This window comes from Leguminivora glycinivorella, chromosome 1 (assembly GCF_023078275.1).
Source record: "Leguminivora glycinivorella isolate SPB_JAAS2020 chromosome 1, LegGlyc_1.1, whole genome shotgun sequence".
NCBI lineage: Eukaryota > Metazoa > Arthropoda > Insecta > Lepidoptera > Tortricidae > Leguminivora > Leguminivora glycinivorella.
The window spans coordinates 1,481,377-1,503,364 of NC_062971.1; the positions used below are offsets into that span (position 1 = coordinate 1,481,377).

Consider the following 21,988-nt stretch of genomic DNA (forward strand, 5'->3'; position numbering starts at 1 on the left):
ACTACGGAACCCTACACTGAGCGTGGCCCGACACGCTCTTGGCCGGTTTTATTTTATATATTTACAGACGACCGGTCTGGCGCAGTCGGTAGTGACCCTGCCTGCTGCGCCGCGGTCCCGGGTTCGAATCCCGGTAAGGGCAGTTATTTGTGTGATGAGCACAGATATTTGTTCCTGAGTCATGGATGTTTTCTATGTATATAAGTATTTATATATTACATATATCGTTGTCTGAGTACCCACAACACAAGCCTTCTTGAGCTTACCGTGGGCCTCAGTCAATCTGTGTAAGAATGTCCTATAATATATTTATATATTTATTTATTTATTTATTTATTTTGTATGTTTGTATGACCGTTAACGAAATTATGTGTTGTGTATGATGACTTCTCTTTGCGACTACTCTAAGAGCGTTCTCACATTATCCGATCCGATATCGTATGTAGGAAGGACGTCAAAGGTAAAGGTAGCGCCGTTAATATATAGAATATCGATTCTACATCCGATATCGGATCGGATAATGTGAAAACGCACTAAGGCCGGCCTTTTACAGTCTGACTCAGAAACAATTTGAAATATTCCTACCTAATTAAGCTGACAATATCGGAATGTGTATTGGTATGAAAAAGCTAAATCATGTGCAATTTAGTCGGAACTCAATCATGACGACCCGTTGCCCGTGTGGTGACGGGTTAAGAATTTCACCACCCCCTTTCTTCCGTGGGTGTCGTAGAAGGTTAGGTCGTGAGATATGGGTTATATTGTGGCGTAGGCGAGAGGCTGGCAACCTGTCACTGCAATGTCACAGTTTCGTTTTCTTTCAACCCCTTATTTGCCAAGAGTGGCACTGAAACCTGAGTAGTTTCATGTGCTCTGCCTACCCCTTCATGGGACACAGGCGTGATTGTATGTATGTATGTCAATCATGACGATTTAGACTATGGCCGTAAGTAAATTATAACAAGTAAATAATATAGAAACATTTAAAGGTAATTAGTTCGAGTAAGCAGTAGCCGCGCCTGCGTGCTGCCTCGGGCATGCGCGTGCGCCCGGAGAAACGGCTGAAAGTGAATTAATGAGGGCTTCACTGTCGTCAGACGTTTCAGCGATTCAGCTATTCTACTAGATTCGTGTAAATTGGTAGATTAGATAGATACATGAACAAATTGGACTATTTATCGTTATCGTTGATTTTCGGTCCCGTCGGTAAGGAGGAATGACGATACGTATATAGTATTTTATACAATCGTGATATAATACACAATTTTCAGTCGAGTACCATGTTTAGGCCAGAAGTTTGCTGAGTGGCCTAATAGTACGATACGAGAGTGAAAAGCTTTAAAATTATATCACTATTGTATACAATACTTTTTCTATGAGTCATTATCTTCATCATCAATTTACGAACAATATCATCATTCAAGTTAAAATTAATGTTAATAGCGGCGTTCACCGTTGTATCAACATCGAAATTCCTGGCATCCAATTGTTTGTAATAACTGTCTCTGATTGGTTGTTAACACGATAGATAATGTGTTTCAGATGCCGAATAATTTGCCAGGTATCGCAATTAGTATAGAACTTGGTATAAAACTTGTATGAAGTTCTATTTTGGAAATTATTACAGTTAATTAAAGTTAACTGTAGTGAAATATTATAGTTGACTAAGTGTCTAAGACTATCCGACACTGAAAAGCAAAGAATATGAAAAGTCAGCACATCTGTGGTGTCCTAATTGGCAGATTAAAGTCGACGAGTAGAAAAAATGTTTTACCGATTCTAGATATGTGGACGATTGGGATTAATCCAGCAATTCTGCTAGATAGGTGTGAATCGTGTAGGAGACAACAGTAGCACAGTTTGTTAGAAGAGCCACTGTCGCCGGACAAATGTTTCAGCAATTCAGCTATTCTCCGACCTCAGGCTACAATATACACCCTGTTTTTATTGAATTCTGTTAACTATAAGGGAAGCTTCTTTAGATCAAATACAATTTATACAATTAATTTCTGTAAGAAACAAGCGTCTTATCTTTCACGGTTATCGAGTTATTAAAAAAATTAAGATAATTACTGAACACGTGTGTGACAGCCTTTACCAATTCCTAATGTTATTTGTTTTGATATGTGCCGTCGATCACTTGACACTAACTTAAATGTAATTCTTAAGGGTCTCTGACACAAATAAATTCATTTATTATGTATGAAAACGATGAAAAATTATTTTGCGACTTTAACTAAAAGTGATATACAGGATGGTTCCTGATAATGAACCTAACGACGTGTCGAATTTAACGGAAAACAAAAAAAAACACGGTGTATTATCCTAAGTAATAAGAAGAAATGATATTTTATGTTGTTATAAATAAATTTCAATGGTCCGTATTGAACTTGGCACCCATTTAGATATCACTTCTTTTTTCGTTGAAGCCAACAACCAGGGCATATAGGTAGGTATCATATTATTGAACTTGGCTCTCATTTCACATTTATGTTTTTGATGGGATATCATTACTTTTTGTAGAAAAATTATATGCGCTAAATATTGAAACAATAATTAATTCTAAATCCCTAGTTAATAACGTAATAAATAAGAAAGTCGACTATACTCTTAGTTGTAAGCACTAACGCGGGAATATTAGGGTTAAAAAAAAATCAAAATTTACCATTTTCTGATTTTTTCCGTGTTTACCTAATTTCCTATCTGCATGCCAAATTTGAATTTAGGTAATTTGGAACTGGGTTAGAATTTATGTCTATGGGTATATAAATGTTAATGACGATTTTTGGACGTTATGATCTAAATAACCGTTTGAGATGTGTTTATAAAATTTGCAGCACATATATATCTCGCAAGTCTCAATATATGAGCCCAATTTGACACGTTTATGTAAAATAGTTTTTGAGTTATGAGGGGCTCAAAAGTAGCTCCAAATGGTTTGTGGAATATTACACACGGCGCTGCTCGGCAGTTCTGTTACTTGAACTTGGCTTGATACGCTCCCGCGTGTCTAGATTTAAGCATTTTTGCTACACATTTTTAGCGTTGATGTCTTTTATTAAGCCTGCTACTTCTTGATGTGAACTACTAGTAAAAGATATCAACGCGCGAATTTAACTCTAATCTTATTAAATTAATAATTATCTAATAAGGTATTTTTTTCTACTCGTCGACTTTAATATTTGTGCTCATCACACAAATAAATGCCCTTACCGGGATTCGAACCCGGGACCGCGGCGTAGCAGACGTGAGATAGGCCAGACCGGTATTCAGAGTTCAAATAACTTATTAATTTAACAACTGGGCAACAAATCAAATTATTTTATTGAATATGTTTGCTTTGTTCTTTTTTCAAGTACTCACACTACTTTATATAAATTACTAGCTTTTGCCCGCGGCTTCGCTTGCGTTAGAAAGAGACAAAAGGTAGCCTATGTCACTCTCCATCCCTTCAACTATCTCCACCTAAAAAATCACGTCAATTCGTCGCTCCGTTTTGCCGTGAAAGACGGACAAACAAACAGACACACACACTTTCCCATTTATAATATTAGTATGGATAAATTGAAAATAGATATCATACACGAAACACGGCGCGGCACATACACGGGCGGGCGTGTGGTCTAGTGGTAAAGACGTTAGCCGCATAAGCTGAAGACCTGGGTTCGATTCCCGGCTCGATCACCAGTGGGCCTTGCCGTTTTTTTCTTTCGTGTATGATATCTATTTTCAATTTATTAATTTAAATCATTGCGCCAATATATTTTACCTTTTAAGCTATCTGTGAGGAAAAATCAGGTAAGTAATGTCATTACAACACAATTATCGTAATAAGTAATATGTACATTATTTAACTTAATAAAATACACCACGGCGGCGCGTGAAATGCGTGTTCTCAGTAAATAACTTAATACTTACACCTCGCAGTAATGACACACCTAGTTGAACTCAATACTTTTTTGACGTTTTCGTGATCGGTAAGTATCTTGCGTTTTTAATGAAAATTGGATGAAATGAGTGATGAATTAATTCAGTGAATGTAATCAAATACCCGTAATAATACTATTAAAATAACTGTAACGCATTTAGAATAGTTTAATATCTAAATACAAAGTGAATCTCAGGTTTAGTCTTAGACGGACTTTAGCGACAACTCTTTTTAAGGTCATAGCATCAAAGAGTAGAATTGTATTGATCCTCCTATAGTCCAGCCAGTTGGCTAAAAATAAAATAAGCAGTCCAGGGGTACGTAGCCGAATGGCACAAACGCTCACGAAACGAAACGCTCTTAGATATCTATCTCTATCGCTCGTGCGTATTGGCGCGACAGAGCCAGACTACCTTTCGCGGCGTTTCGTTATATTGTTTCGCGTCGCAGAAATGCCAATCGGCTTCGCCCCCAGTTAGCTAAAATAAAACTTTACGATGTACTTATCTGTCAAAATATTGTCAAAACTCGTTTGGTGAAATTCAGGGGGTCATTTCATTTTTGAGGTCTTTAAAAATAATATCGGATATCTCATCTTACATTATTTTTTTGTAACATGGGTATTTTTTACGCGATTCATACTCAGAATCGAGAGCTCTTTCGATCCTGATAGGAGAAAAAAAATGTCCCAAGATTTCCATACATTTTTCCGAACCTTCCATTCCGTTACCGCCATACAAAATGTATGAAAAAATGGTAACGGAATGGGAAAAAAACCTTGGGACACTCTTTTTCTCCTATTAGGATTGAAAGAGCTCGCAATTCTGAGTGGAAAACACACAAAAATTTCCAAATCCAAAAAAAAAGTAGGGTGGACAACTTTGAAAAAAATGGCCCAGCCGGTCGTCTGATAGGCAGTTGTGGCCATATCACATGTGCAATTGTGCATTACTCCCGTCGAACACGTATTAGCATTGTATTCCCCCTCCCCCCCAGCCGGACCGTTACCCGATGACCTAACGCGCCGATTTCTCCGTCCGAAAACGAAAGTACGCGTCTAGCGTGCGCCTGCGCCGGCCACTGATAACGACGGCTCATACATACATACAATTTGAGTCGCCATTTTTTTTATACACCATGTTCTTATTGAATTCCGTTAATTTTAAGGGAAGATTCTTTAGTTCAAATACAATTAATTTATTTTTCTTAAACTAGCCTCTTAACTCTTAGGTTATCGAATTATTAAAAAAAAAATTTAATTACTGAACATGACTGTGTGTGGCATCCCTTACCACTTCCTAATGTTATTTGTTTTGACATGTGCCGTCAAACACTTGACAATGACTTTAATGTTATGATCAATGTCCTCTCACACTAAATTAATCCATTTATTACGTATGGAAACGAAAAAAAAATTTTTTTTTCGAATTTAACAAAAAGCGATATACAGGATTGTTCTTGATGATGAACCTAACTGGGTGCCGAATTTAACGGAAAACAAAAAAAACACGATGTATACTACGTCGGTGGCAAACAAGCATTCGGTCTGCCTGGTGGAAAGCGGTCACCGTAACCTATGGACGCCTAAAAAGGAGTGTACAAGTTCTAAGGAGGGTTCGGGTTGCCGACGATGTAGTTTTGAAACAATATTATTTATTGCACCAATAAATTGCTCTGATATTTAGACTAAGATAAAAATTGTACATTGTTGACCATTTAAAAGTGCTTATTGTAAGCCTATTTGAATAAAGAATATTTTGATTGATTGGTTGATTGTCGCTAGATGTCACTTAACTATGCCTATACAAATAACTCGCATTTACTGATGTACGGAGTTACAACTCTCCCCTTACTTAATCCTCTATGCAATTAGCCAAAAAACTAAACGGTCCGACACAAATTATTTCGTTGTTATTCAGATTCCCAAAGGCCATGCCAGGATAAGCTAAGTGAATCTGCCCCCAGCGAGTTTTGGCTTGAATTTTTTTTAATTGATTCGTCTTTGTATTCATATCGAGTATGCTAAATTTCAGCTCCCAAAACATGATACTTTAGTAATTAAAAAAAAACGAAATTTTTTCGATATTTTTTTTTCTGGGCGGCCGATTTTGACGTGCGTCACGTATATTGTGCATGTAGGTAGGACAATTATATGATATTAATTTTGTATTATATTGCCATACAAAAACTTTTTAAAGTATTATCATGCAAGCGACACCTCCAGATTTTTCATCAAAGTAAGCCTCTTTAATAAGCTACCATTATTCAAGCCGAAACTCGCTGGGGGCTGATTTACTTAGCTTATCCTGGCATGGCCTTTCGTTACGATTGATTAAGTTTTGAAGGAGGAAACAGTCGAGACAATATCTTTTAACTGAGTTCTTTTTTTAGGGTTCCGTACCTCAAAGAGGAAAAACGGAACCCTTATAGGATCACTCGTGTGTCTGTCTGTCCCTCTGTTACAGCCGATTTCTCCGAAACTACTGGACCGATTTACTTGAAATTTGGTACACATATGTAAACCTGTGGCCCAAAGACGGACATGTAATTTAATTAAATCAAATTTAATCATAGGGGTCACTTTTGGGGGGTAAACTTGAAAATTAAAAATCAAAGTTATTAAAACTATATTGTGTTATATATCAAATGAAAGAGCATTTTATGAGCATTTGAAATATATTTTTTTTTAATTTTTAATTTTTGTACTTTAGGAGTAATTTAAGAAAATAGACAAAAAATGACCATTCCCCCCTTATCTCCGAAACTACTTAGCGTAAAATTTTCAAAAAAATACACGAGATAGCCCTCTACCTGTATATTACAGGAAAACCTATTAGAAATCTACAGTCAAGCGTAAGTCGGACTTACGAGAAAAAAACTCAAATTAAGATTTTCACTCACTGACGCTGCAAGCAGTTACTAAACGTCTTAAAATTTTGTAAGCGTGATGGACAGGTAGAAAGAAATTCATTTCTGTCTTTTTCTTTTTAGAAATTGTTCAATTTTTTTTTTCATTTGCCAAAATGACTTAAGTTCCTACTAAAAAGGAGGCGCTTAAGACCGTTTGTAAGTGGACTGAGCAAAATTTTGTTCAAATCGGTCCAAAAAAAGGTCTCTGTTGACGAAAACATAGAATTTGTGGCAACGACAGCCCAAATCTGAAGTCCATTTTGCTCTATCTCTTATCGTTTCCGAGATATATACGTAAAGTCTTGTAAGTGCGAAAAGTTAACTTTGCCATCACAGTCGTTCAGGCGCTCATGAGTTCTTTGTATGGAAAAGTCGAAAACCGACTCGCACTTGACCAATGTTCATAGAACGTGTTGTGGTTTTTTACGCGGGTCCGCGACTGACGACGTTCGAATGTTTTGTTCGGAAATGTTTGAGGGTGGTTTCTTTGAAACGTCGCCGGTGGCGGGTGGTTCGACGGGCGAAGGTCACACGCCGCACGTGACGGTCTGTATTCGTTTTGTACAATAGCAACGGACGGCGGGTGGCGTCTTGATATGGAAAATGACTGACTTCACTAAAGATAATGATGAACTCATTGAGGTAATACTAGAGAGGACACTGCGAGCAAAACGTTTGCGCTACAAACATAAGTCCATTGGACTTATGTTTCTGCCTGCACACAAATAAAATGTAAAAATGCCTTCCTGCGCAACAAGATGCTGTTTAAGCCATACGAGAAAATCGAATAAAACTGACGTGTCACATTTCATCGGTTAGTATACACGCTATGTTAATCGATCTTTATTTAAGTAATTATTTCAATGAAGGGACGCGCTCCTCAAACGCGAAGCTATCGCTGCCATTTTGTTGAACGAAATCATAGATTAATCGCATCATAATCGCACAGACTTGACATGTAGGTAATGAAGTATAGTAATTGTGATTATATTCTGTTTGTAATATAAAAGAGAAATGTTAAATTTATTTCACGTTATACTTATGAATACTACACAGTTCTAACACGAGTTGTAATCGATATTTTCATACAATAATAACCTATGATTTTCTTCAAGGGCAATTAAAGTAGGTATATGAAAAAAATCAATCACATATTGAGGCCACAGGTTGTGCTGGAGCTATCCTGCCAGGCAGGGCAGAATAGTAGGGATGGCGGCGGAAGAGATCACGATCCAACGGCGGCTCCCAAGCTCTCCAAGAGAGTTACTGTCTTGGCGTCAGGCGGCAGCCGGCCATAAAACAAATAGCCAATTACATTCTCCTCACATGAAATGCACAAGAATATGAATAACGGCAATACTACTAGGGCGTACCCCGTAAGCGACGCAGATGCGAAGAATGCGATATACAAAAATACTAGGGCGTACCTACCCCCCAAGCGACGGATCTACCGACAAGAACAAACATTCGCATTCGAACTTAGGAAGAGTAAGACTCGCAACTTGGAACTTGGGGTCTCTTACTGGAAGAAGCCAGGAACTAAGTAACATCTTAAAAAGAAGGAATATACACATATGCTGCCTTCAAGAAACGAAATGGAAAGGCTTAAAATCCAAGGAAATTGGTAATGGCTACCAGGTTATATACTATGGAATAGATAGCAAAAGGAACGGTGTGGCAATAGTTTTAGATAAGCATTTTAAGCCTCGCATAATAAATGTCACCCGGAAGAGCGACCGCCTCATTTCGGTAAAATTAGCCATGGAAAACCAACAAGTACTGAACATCATATCGGCCTATGCACCCCAGACAGGTTGTAGTGAAGCTGAAAAGATCGCCTTCTGGGACGACTTCGACGACCTAATAGTCAATGGCATACCCACTAATGAATACAAAATTATTGGAGGTGATCTAAACGGCCATGTTGGGACCAAAAGTTGTAGGTACTCACGATGCTGCACACGGTGGGTTTGGGATGGGTGAAGTAAACAAGCAGGGTGAGTCAATCCTGGACTTTGCAACAAGACACTCTTTGACCTTAATAAACACAAATTTCAAGAAGAAATTAGAACACCTCATTACCTATAAGTGCGCGGGCCGAATGTCTCAAATAGATTTCATCATTTCGGACATCTCCGTTAAACAAAGGTTCAAAGACTGCAAAGTCATACCGGGCGAAGATCTTACCGCACAACATCGCATACTTGTCGCCGTCTTTGATTTGCCCGCCCGAATAAAAACCGCCGTGGATAGAACACCCAGGACTAAGTGGAAGGAGTTATATGGTCCAAAAGGAGACTCACTCGTAACCAATCTAACAGAGTATCTCAAAGCTGACACTGGAGTAGAGTATGAAGACGCAGAAACCATGTGGTCTAAGTTCGAAAAAGAGTGCCGAGCAAGGTCAGTCGAAATTCTCGGAGTTTCCAAAGGATTACTTAGTAACGAAAAGGACCCCAGCTGGTGGAACGAAAAAGTAAAAGCGACTTTGGCAAACAAAAAGAAAAAGTTCAAAGAATGGCAGCACTCGCAATCGAATGAAGACAAAGATAAATACCTCCCCACGCATGCGCCGCGCGCTGCCGGCCGGAGCACAGACTTTGTTTGGGGTGTAATTTCTAGTATGTTAGTACATAGTAATTCAATGGATGAATTGTACTTCTGTGATCTGTTTTCGATATACTTAATCGAATATATGATGTAAAATTTTCTTTACTACAATGAAAGTGTTTGAGTACCAAGTTAAAAATTTCACTTTCTTTTTGCCGGTTTCATACAAAAATATAGTTTGACTGTCTCTTTTTTTGGGTAATATCAATATTTATATGGAAACGGATTAAGTCGCGTATAATCTTCTTCCTCTAAGAATTACAATGTAAGTATTTTTGCATTCATTTTGATCAGAGCACAACACAACAGTTCAAAAATCAGTCTACCAGAGCTTCTGAGTTCCGTCGCCGACGACGGGTGACCAAGGGTCAGAAAACCCACGCACCCGCGACCGACAGCGTGTGGTACAGCGGCACATGCGGCTCACATCCAAACATTTCAAACGCCGCCGGGCGCGTGTGACGGGCCAGAGAAACCAGGGCCTTAGGGCTAGGTGATTATCGCCGCGCCGCAGAGGACGCGCTGAGGGGGGGGCGGTGCCTACAGCAGTTGTAGTTGTATGCATACCTAGCTCACGCACACAGACGCCTCCGCTGGCGCCGCCAGGGGCGGCTCACTCCGCTATCCTATCGCCGCGCTACAAGTATATCCTGGCGGCCGCGAGCTGTGGCCGCGAGTTCGCGGCTTACTCAGGGGTGGCGCACATTCTCACGGAATGCACGTTCGCACTTTCTATTGTTACTTTACGTTTTTTAAGTTTTTTAAGCGATGTCCGCGGGTGGAATGGCTAATAATACTAAATTAAATAGACATATTGAATAAAATAAATACCAAAAGATATTCTTATACAGATCTACTACTGATCCCACGGAAAAGTTCAATAAGGCTTGTGATGTTGGAACCTTGAACAAAAATATATAAATACAGCGTATATACCTAGAAAGTACTCAAGACTTGAATATAATAATATAACATTTAATGTGAGTATTAATTCGTTTGGATCCATTGGTAACCCTATCACCGGACGCCGCGCACGTGCGGCTCGTTTCTTTGTAAGAATGTTGTAGGTATTTAAAAAGGCGGCATTTCGGAAACATCAAAGCAGTGGGCCTTCTTTACTTGTGCTATTATATATTCTGTGGCGCCGCGCCGGTGTCCACGTGCGCTCTCTGCAGTGTGCGCTGCCGCTGCCACGAAACGTTTACCTACTCCGTGTAATACTGATAAAAGAAAGTATTGACATGAATTCACACGTTTCGGAAATGACTGTAGGTATTTTAAATATTTTAGCACAATATGTTTTTTGCCTCTTATTGCCTAAGGTAACGGCGGCTATCAACGCGGGTATCGAAATCGACGTCCATTACCGCCGCATTTGCAAATACGCATTTTATAGGCAAACCGACCAATTTCTTAAAAAAAGTTACTCACACAAAGGAAGCCTGTTTAGTTGACTAACGCACATATAGGCGATAGAGAGTGTGAATGAAAGAAGACGCTCGCTATTTGACAGTTTTTGCCACGGGGCCGCGAGAAGAGGTTGTGTCATACTGACGTGTGACGCTAAACCTAAGTGAACTCCAATCTCATTTAGTAGTTTACGTAATAATTATGGCAAACAGGTGAAAGTTATGCATTTCAAATTATTGTTCATAGTTTTGTACATGACTTCTGAGTACTTTTTACGTATTGTTTAGCCTGGAAATGTGTTTAAAGTGGAAATTAAAAGACAGCGGTGATAGGCGCCATTTCGTGAGTAGATTCTATTACTGTGGTATACCACAGTAATAGTTAAAGTAGTGACATTAGTTCTTTTTGCTTTATTTTAAGTATATGTGATCAGTTATATAATGTCTTACAATTGTTTCAATCTTGATCTATTCACGCTATCAAAGAACTATTTACGCGGTATGAAAATTATTCAACAAAACCTTAATTTTTAGCAAAAACTTCATGACTGATTTCGTAGTTTCTATGAAAACCGTTAATTTGTCAATTTTTTTAAACATTGACATAAAGTCTGATGCTTACTTACCAGTTATGTAAACTTGGTTTTAATATAAGGTTGCAATATTTTATTTTCATTTGTAATGAAAATACATCTGTATGACTTTGTTTTTATGGGTCGGAATTAGATTTTATAATACTCCAATTTATGCCTATTACCGATGGTACGATCAGATAACCCTCGGTAATAGAATATATAAGAATCTATTACCGATCCATGCAATATTTACTTGGGTCGGTAATGGGTTCCTATAGAAGTATCTATTACCGAGCGACATATTAGTCTTGTATCAAAATATGACATTTAGTGTACCGTAAGTACAGATTTCTTAGGTGAAACTGAGTCTTCTGTGGGTATTCATAAAGGAGGATAGTATAGGTATATGCATTTGTCATAATTTGTTTATTCAACCGTCGGTATTAAGCTCCGAATTTTGAGATGGGTTTCTATTTACCGATGGCAGAAAAACACTGTCATTCATACCCTCGGTAATGAAATCTCAATTCGCGTTAATAGAACTGCAGCCTGTTCATTACCACGGTAATAGAAAATTTAGGTATGTTGGCTTCAATAATCATTTTATGACATATAATAAACTAAAATGATCCTAAAACTCTTCAAAACTAATAGTTCAATAAATACTCTTCCATAAAAAAAATATTTGTGGTCGTTAATGAGCATTGATACCCTTAATTTTTTGGTATCTTTTGAAATCTTCCTTAAGTACCACGTTAATAGGCGCCATTACCTTATTATACAATATAGGTATACCACAGATGTCATATAAACCATAGATCAAGCAAACGTATCTACTTAGCGTGTCAAATGAACTCAGTGAAATCCACTGAGTTATCCGTCTTTAATCGCAGCTTGCAGCTTTCGGGCTTAAATTTTTGTAAGTTGAAGTCAACAAAAACATTAAAAATGCCTCGTTACATGATATTTAATTGCAACAACATAAAACTTATCAACACTCAAGGGCCTGAGACATATTTAAAATCACAGGCAAGTAACAACTTCAGTACAAAATCTGACACGCTCGGCCGCCATACAAATAAATGAACTCGTTTCTTCTATCTAAATCTAATTCTGTGAGGTATACATACCTACTATGGCAACTCTATCAAAGCGCAGAATATGCAGAAGGCACATGGTGGTCTGCGACAGAAACTCAATAGACATTTTCAGAGTTTTTAAAATAAGTACCTAAGTAGGTACGTGAAGTAACATGGTAAATTAAAAAAATATCATTAGATACTTATTGCGAAGGTGTAAACAATTTCCTTCGTTTTGCCACATATCAATAATTACCTATCTATATTAAATTCATTAATCCGTATACAACTATACATTACATTTTTACAGTACGGTAATACTCACCCCGTTATTCATAAACGTACACTAAGTTATCAAGCCGATAAAGTTCGGTTGTCCCTTTCCGACGTATTGGTGTGATAGAAAGGGATAAACGAACTTTATCGGCTGGATAACTTTAGTGTACGTTTATGAATAAAGGTGTTAAAATTTATAGCTACGAAATTTTACATAAAACACCTACTTTAAAATAAAATAAAAAATGTTGAATTTGGTTAACATTATAAAAGACCTCACGCAAGCTGTGCTAATTAGTTCGCGAATTCGTCGAGAGGTGGCGCTAAACACAATTATGCTCATTAGAGAACCTATACTTCTAGCCTAGCCCAGTCTTTAGACTTATGTGAGTAACGTAAAAGTACCTAATAGTTTTGTAGGTACGGAACCCTCGGTGGGCGAGTCCGACTCGCACTTGGCCGGTTTTTTTCTATAAATCTAGTAATAACATTAGAATTCCCAAATTGAAAGGGGGGTTCCTTTCCATTTATAGCATTTTCGCTCCTGTAGCGTCTTAAAACAATTGTTCATGTAGCTGCATGAACACAGAGTGTGGTCAGCAACAGCAGTCGTTCACGGTCAGCATATCCCTCTCGCACGAGCTAGCAGGCTTTCTCGCGGGTCGACGACCGCTGACGTCACGCTGTCACCTTATCGATCGCGTAATCACTATTATAGACACCGCAACCGGGAAAACTTAGTGGGTGTTAGTGCGTTTTTACATTATCCGATCCGATATCGGATGTAGGAACGATTTCAAAGGCAAAAATTCAAGATGGCGGCTTAAATATATGGCTTATTTTGACGACCGGTCTGGTACAGTCGGTAGTGACCCTGCCTGCTACACCGCGGTCCCGGGTTCGAATCCTGGCAAGGGCATTTATTTGTGTGATGAGCACAGATATTTGTACCTGAGTCATGGATGTTTTCTATGTATATAAGTATTTATATATTATATATATCGTTGTCTGAGTACCCACAACACATGCCTTCTTGAGCTTACCGTGGGCCTCAGTCAATCTGTGTAAGAATGTCCTACAATATTTATTTATTTATATTTATATGGGATATCGGTCCTACATCCGATATCGGATTGGATAATGTGAAAACGGACTTACGATAATAACTATGTAAACAAAATAAATGTAACATTTTGTAGTAGATAAAGATATTGATTACTGATAAGGTTTGAACTCGAAATAATATACAGTAGGTTGATGGCGGTTAGTGCATATAGTAGATGAAGGTGCGATGATTTTAGTGTGGAGTTTTCTAAATAAAATACAATAAAAAAGTAATATAATGCGGTCTTTGGAAAATCGAATGCGTGTTTCGCAGTTGTATGTTTTTGTATTACGATATAAAATTACCTAATTTAACTTACATTGTCTGTATTATTTTTTATGATTTATATTACGTAATAAGTTTAAGATTAATAATAAGGTTTTTTTTTACTGTTTTATAATATCTCTTTATTTACATGAACATATTTACATAATTATATAAGAAACTAAGACTAAACTTAAAAGCTAGCTAATGTCTAAAATAAGCCCTTGATTGAGGCATTGTACCAAGGATACTGGCGACATTTCCTTGCTGTATCGCAATGCTGATACGTTGAGCGAGGAAGTCGCCAGCTCTTCGGCCACCAGTTACCTCAACCAGACGCTTCGCGGTTTTTATTATATCTAGAAAGTTTTCAAAATTTTGTAAAGTTAAAAAAGAGGAAAATATTGTATAATTTTATCATGTAGCTGCAGACATTTCACTTGGTATGTTTGCCTATTGAGCTCTTGGAGTCTTGAACCTTTGATCGTACGCCGTACGCCAAGCCGCCGCACCAAAGTAAGCAGCCGCCTCACGCATGCCTGACGCGGACGCATGGCTCAGTGGCCTACATCTACGTGGTCCAAATGGTTCGGCGAATATAGGGCTGGCATTTGCCAAGGCTCTTGGGAACCCGGGGTCCGCTTTAACAACTAATCCCAAGATTCGGCGTAGGCGCTAGTTTTACGAAAGCGACTGCCATCTAACCTTCCAACCAGAAGGGTAACTAGGCCTTACTGGAATTAGTCCGATTTCCTCACGATGTTTTCCTTTACCGAAAAGCGACTGGCAAATATCAAATGACATTTCGCACATATGTTCCGAAAAAGTCATTGGTACGAGCCGGGGTTCGAACCCGCGACTTCCGGATCGAAGGGTCCCCCCACATCTAGCGTCTCGCGAGCGTCGCGTCGGGCCAACTGTATGGAAAAAGACGCCGCGTCGACGCGACGTCGACGCGGCGTCAGGCTTTGCCCATACAGTTGGCCCGACGCGACGCTCGCGAGACGCTAGATGTGGGGGGACCCGAAAGTCGCAACGTTCATACCGCTAGCCCACCAGCGCTTATTATGTAGGATATGTAATTATATCAACTTATTATTAGGAGATGAGATTTGAAACAACATTCAAAACTTTACATCTGGTCCTGTAATTGCCTATGTAATGTAAGCAGCCGCCTCACGCATTCCTGGCGCGGGCCCGTGGCCCAGTGGCCTACATGGCCCAAATGGTCCGGCGCGTACTCAGGCCAGGGTCAGGGTTGCCAGTAATTCAGTTTTATTAGTGTAGAATTTGACTTCCGGTTCCTGTGTGCTCGTTGGATATTTATTACTTAGATCTTGATTTGGTTTCTTACAAATAGACACAATTAAAAAAATAGATGTTATGACGGACACTGGGGCATACATCATACTATCACATAGTGATAAACCATCGAAAGTAATCGAAACCAAATTAATTTAGGTTTTTTTAGAACTGCTAGGTATTCGTTGTCTGTAAAAAGGCAAATACTTAGTAAGCGACGAAGTATCGTTGCATCAAAAATGAAAATGATGTAACTTATATGGAGGCATATTAGCTTTAAAACAATGTGGCTATAAATAAAGTTGGGTCAGTCCGCGGAAAGAGTCATCATCATCTTATTTAAGAGCTAATGTAGCTCTTGTCGGTGGAGTATGCGCCATATTTCCCTATTCTCCGCTTTCCTCTTTAGTTTTTGATACGACATGACACCGGCCTTCTCCTTGAGCTGGTCAACAAAACTCCTCCTGGGTCTTCCGCGCCCTCTTCTTCCTTTCACCTTTCCTTCTAGGATATTTTTAAAGAAGGTATCATGTCGTATCAAGTGACCAATCATTTTGCCTCTTCTGTTTTCTATTTCTTTAATTAGTCTTCTTTCTTCTCCCACAATTTCCAGAACCTCTTCATTAGTTCTTCGTTCTGTCCAACTGATTTTCTCCATTCTTCTCCAGCACCACATTTCGAATGCGGCTAGCGGAAAGAGTATGAGTCACAATTTTATGGCATGTTCCATTTATTCACGATGCAAGTTCAAGTGATAATATATCTCTAAATAAGTGTTACTTTCCCGATCTAAGCATAGATCCATTCATTTGCAGCTGTAAGTGTAGTTCAAATAAACACTCAATGAAGTCGTGAGTCACGTTACTCTTACGTGGATTTACCCTGTTGTAGCTTGTGGCAGCCCTACAGACCGGGATAGCAGAGTGCCGTTACTAGCCCACGGCGGAGCTATCATTTAAATTGTTATAGCAGATTGATTGGAACCACTGCTTGGAATGTGGAATGCACGAAACTTCAAGGTCGTTCTCGGCTTACGATTTGTAGCTCGGTTTTTTAGCCTGTGAGGAATATTTTGATGGACCTACATGGTTTGCAATGTACTCGTAACCTCACGCAGTCTAAATAGGGCATACGGTGGTTCTTATCACACTAGAATGCTCGTCGATACAGAGCGAAACATGTTGAGCGGTTTTGGACCATTTGCACATGACTCGGTTTATATGTTCAATAATAATATACCTGAGATGTCAGTAAGGCTTACGGTAGTTTTACTATTTAAAAATAACAAATCAATGACTAGTAGGTACCTATAAGACATTGCTCCCATCAAAAACGAGTGAGTGATGAAATGAGCTAAAGATAGTCACTCCCGTGTAAATAAAAGAGACGCGATGAGCGATTTCTCTCTTTGGTGGGACCAGTGCCTAAAGATGTCTCAAAGCCCGCAGTCCTGCGTATCAGCTGTTATAAAACCGTTCGAGATGCCAAGGTCGAACATTCCGCGGGATAACGGGAGTCACTTCGATGTAGTCGATGGACAACATAATTTGTCGATGGAAAACATTGAGGTAAGCGTCCACAGACGCGCATCGTACGGCTCGGACGCATCGCATTTAGTATTCTTTGTGTAGAAAGTCAAACAAGTCCACTGATACTCGCCGTACGCAATATTAGTGGACGAAATGAGATGCGATGCGTCACATGCGTACGATACGGACATGTGGACGCCTACTTAGTTTAAATCGGGCACGAGTAGGCCTTAGATCGTTGTAGGAAGATATTGATTAAGTGAGCTCTGTCAATGGTATACAAGATTCTCGATAGTGACGCCAACGCTACATATTTCAATCAATGTAGTTTATCAGACTTAGATAAGTATTGCTTGGAGTGAGTCCAAAGATAACAGTTTCAGAAACAATTTTGAATTAGATAAATTATGCTATCGTAAAAGTTACTAAAAACCACAAAGGATACCTTTCCTTACATTAGAAAGATAATGCATTAGAAGCCGCGAAGTTTATATAATTATTGAAGTCGTTTTGGGAAAAAACTTAAACTTTTGGAAACAATAAGATCACAATTCGTTAATTTACCTATTCACTTAGATTGTTATTTTGCTAACAGTCTAACTAATAATTCTGCTGAGCATAGAGTTGTACTAACCATTAACATTTTCGCTACCAAGAACCCGACTGTCGGGCACACCGCTCGTAGAAGCGTAGCCGATTACATGGGTTTCCCCGTATGTAGCGAAAATGTCGTAGCGCCTCGTAGAGCCCGGTTTCGAAAGTGTTAATTTTCCTTTTATTTCCAGGTCTCCTAGACACATTGGACACACAAGTAGACGCCAAGAACTGCCCTGGCGTGTGCATGCACGCCATCGCATCTCTCATCTGCTCCAACGTTCTGGATGAGGTGGAGTGCCCCAATCCTTCTATGAAGTGCTGTGTGGATGAGCCTCTAGGTTAGTACCTCAAGTGTATCTCTTGGAACCGCGGTCTCAATGAGACACTCAAGAATGTAACATCAGCTCCAATGTACTCGACGAGGAGGAGTGCCCAAATCCTACGAACCTTTAGTCCGTTTTCATTTCACATTATCGGATCCGATATCAATGGAAAAAATCCAAGATGGCGCCTGTAATGTATCGGATCGAATACTGTGAAAACGCACTTAGGTCAGTACCATGTGTGGATCGTAGAATACCTATTTATGTACTGTATTTAGATACACGAGTGGGCAAGAATTGTAAGTGCGATTTCACATTATTTGATCCGATATCGGCTGTTGGAAGGATTTCAAAGGCAAAAATAAAAGATGGCCGCTTAAATGCGTGGGATATCGGTCCTACATCCGATATCGGAGCGGATCGAAATGTGAAAACGCACTAAGGCGTATGAATGTTAGGTACATTTAAACTAATTGACATATATGTAGAACTGCCATTATATTTCTCAATAAAGTAGAGCTACAGTTTTGCATAATACATTTTAAGTCAGAACCCTTTTAATATTCAAAGGGCATGTAATGAATTATGCAAAACAAGACATTGAATATACCTAAGTTCCTCAAATGGAAATTACTTTTTCCAAAATCCTCCTCTCCAACGTTAAGAAGGATAGTTCTCAAAACCAAAGAGGCAGCTATTGCCAAAGCATGGGCGGCGATGACTGCTTTGCATCAGGCGGCTCGTCTGCTCGTTTGCTCGCTGCTGCCTATATCACAAACATAGTTATTTCATGGGTGAAACCTGCCACATTGACCTTTGACATCAATTATATGATGTATTAAGTAGCGTCCGTAAGATTGCGGCACATACGCAAATGACATGGTAAGTCCGATGCGAGACGCAATCCATAAAATTCACCGTTTTAAAAATGTTTTATCTCTAATTCCAGGCAACGACACGCTATCCACAACGCGGCGACCGTTCACGACGCGCTACACGACACCGGCTGAAGAAGAGGACGAACCCACGACGCCGGCGCCTGACAGATACAAAGACAGTGGTAATTATTAGGTACATTTGCGTCTGATTGTTGTAGGTAATGTAGGCCTAGTGTAGGAGTAGGATATGAGACCGTCTACACGTGGGCGACACGCGAGCGACATGCAAACGACGAAGACGAGCCCACAACCCCAGCGCCTGACAGATATAAAGACAGTGGTAATTATTAGGTACATTTGCGTCTGATTATCGTAGGTAACGTCTAGTGAGAGTAAGAGTAGGATAGTCATCGGCCATCGGCGACACGCTACCGACATGTTAGCGACAAACCCGCCACGCTCGCGCCTGACAAATACAAAGAAGTGATAATTATAAGGTACATTTGCAACTGATGGTTGTAGCTACTTAATTTAGTTCTAGTGAGTGTAGTAGAATCTGAAACTCGCAATACGCTATCAACAGAACAAGGATGAGCCAACAACAAATAAGTACCTAACAGATGCGACTCAAGACAGATTGTAATTATTACGTACATTTGCGGTGTAGACTAGTGCTTGATAGTACTACCTAGTGGCCTAAATCGAAAAGTCTTTGGCGTTGATACTCCACATCAGATCTATATGACGACGGCAACAGTTCAAACACACTTTCTTGTAGATCTGACATCTAGAACCTCTTGTGGTGGTTGTTACCACGATAGTTTTCGTACGCTCCCTATAAGATTAGGATAATAGAAGTCATAGAACACACTCAGATTTGTTAGGCCATTATTTCAAATCGGTTCGAAGGGCCATGTTTTAGTGCAATCGAAATAACTGCCCCAGGGGCCCATTTCTCAAAACTGAAAGTTACAAGTTACAAGCGGAAGTCTCTTTCCAACTTGTCATATTAGAAATTGACTACCGCTTGTAAATTGTAACTTGTAGCTTCAAGAAATGGGCCCCGATCGTACAGAAATATCGATGAATATGTTAAATCATTTTAAATATGAAAATGTAGATGTTGCAACCGTTAAAACTGTAATTTTTTTAAATCTTGCTTAGTAATTTATACGCCATTCAAACTGTCACAATTCCAGGTAACATCGCTTGTCCCGGCACTTGCGTGGAAAACCGTCTGACACAGTACTGCGAGGCGTACCTAACGTCCCGGGACCTCTGTGTGTCCGGGCGACTATGTTGCGTGGCCAAAGATGGCTACGGAGACAGAAGACCGACAGACCTCGTGGTTCCCAGCGAGAATAAGAAGCACACGAAACGGCCTACCACTGCTGTAAGTCACTTTACAACTGAACTTTATAAAAGCGTATCTAACGTTCGTGCCGGCGTATAATGCTTCCAATTTTATCACTTATCTATGTGGATAAAGTATCCGTCACGCTTTGGCAAGTATGTCAGTGTGAGAGTGACAGATGTCTTATCCACGTGGATAAGTGATAAAATTGGAAGCATAATACGCCGGCTGCATCCCAGCAGAGTTATTTGTGAGATCGTATCCGGACGATTGTATTGTGAGGTCAGAGATGGCTATGGGGATAGAAGACATATTGATCTAGTGGTGCCTACCAAGAATGAGAGGCATAGCATGAGGCCTACCACTGCTGTAAGTCACTTTATATTTTGAATTTTCTAGAAACGTATCAGCGTTCTAGCGTTCTATGATCTCTGCGTATCCGGAAAATTGTGTTGGATTAAAAATGGCTACAGGGGCCGCTACAGCCGATTTTGTCGTTCCTAAGGAGAATAAGAAGCACACTAAAAGCTCGCTTTAAGCATAAACGAGCGATGAATTGACGTCATTTTTTAAGTGGAGATAGTTGAAGGGATGGAGAGTGACATAGGCTACTTTTTGTCTCTTTCTAACGCGTGCGAAGCTGCGGGCAAAAGCTAGTCCGACTTTTGCTTGACGTAAGTATACCTATGATTATTGAAATATCATTTTGACATCAAACTAATTTTACTTATTCTCTGTTGTCTTTCTCCAGCTGACTACGACAACACCCCCCTCAAAATACAAGGGCCCCACCCGCAAATGCCGCGGCGACTGCATCAGCGGTCTGTTCGCTTTGCTCTGCGACCACGTGGACGAAGACGCGTACTGTCCCGGGGAAGGGACGTGCTGTGCTACTGAGCCTAAAGGAGAACAGACCACGACCAGGCGACCGCCAACCACACCCAGGCCTACTACACCGGTAAGTAGCTTTACTGCTTGAAAAGTGTTGTCCCTAGATGGGCCATTTTTTTCAACCCCAACCCCACTTTTTTGTAACATGGGTATTTTTTACGCGATTCATACTCAGAATCGCGAGGTCTTTCGATCCGGATAGGAGAAAAAAATGTCCCAAGAATTCCAAACATTTTTCAAACTTTCCATTCCGTTACCGCCATACAAAATGTATGAAAAAATGGTAACGGAATGGGAAAAAACCTTGGGACTCCCGATTCTGAGTGGAATCCACAAAAAAATTCCAAATCAAAAAAAGGAACGTGCTGTGCTACTGAGCCTAAAGGAGAACAGACCACGACCAGGCGACCGCCTACCACACCCAGACCTACTACACCGGTAAGTAGCTTTACTGCTTGAAAAGTGTTTTCCCTAGATGGGCCATTTTTTCAACCCCAACCCCACTTTTTTTGTAACATGGGTATTTTTTACGCGATTCATACTCAGCGCGATCATAATCGCGAGGTCTTTCGATCCTGATAGGAGATAAAAATGTCCCAAGAATTTCAAACATTTTTCAAACATTTCATTCCGTTACCGCCATACAAAATGTATGAAAAAATGGTAACGGAATGGGAAAAAACCTTGGGACACTTTTTTTCTCCTATTTGGATTGAAAGAGCTCCCGATTCTGAGTGGAATCCACATGAAAAATTCCAAATCCAAAAAAAGTGGGGGGGGGGGGACAACTTTGAAAAAAATGGCCCACATACAACACCAGCCCTCTCAAAACATACCTAACGACCCCGCGCAGTCACGGCATCACTGGCGTATTTGCTCTGTGACGTTGATTAGGAGAAGATGATGACTTTTCTCCAGCTAAAACCCCCTCCACTACCACAACACCCCCCTCAAAATA

General features: G+C 39.8%; 1 protein-coding gene and 1 non-coding gene across 2 annotated transcripts in view; both read left to right on the plus strand.

Moving 5' to 3' along the window:
• LOC125232444 (protein masquerade) overlaps positions 1–21,988 on the plus strand; it is a 49,644-nt gene that overhangs the window by 10,653 nt on the left and 17,003 nt on the right. Inside the window, 4 exon segments of the mRNA XM_048138104.1 lie at positions 17,773–17,922; positions 18,857–18,967; positions 19,985–20,178; positions 20,891–21,097. Of these exon segments, the coding sequence (XP_047994061.1) occupies positions 17,773–17,922; positions 18,857–18,967; positions 19,985–20,178; positions 20,891–21,097 (662 nt within the window).
• Positions 3,613–3,684, plus strand: Trnam-cau. The gene has a single exon. It is a non-coding gene; the product is annotated as a tRNA-Met (tRNA).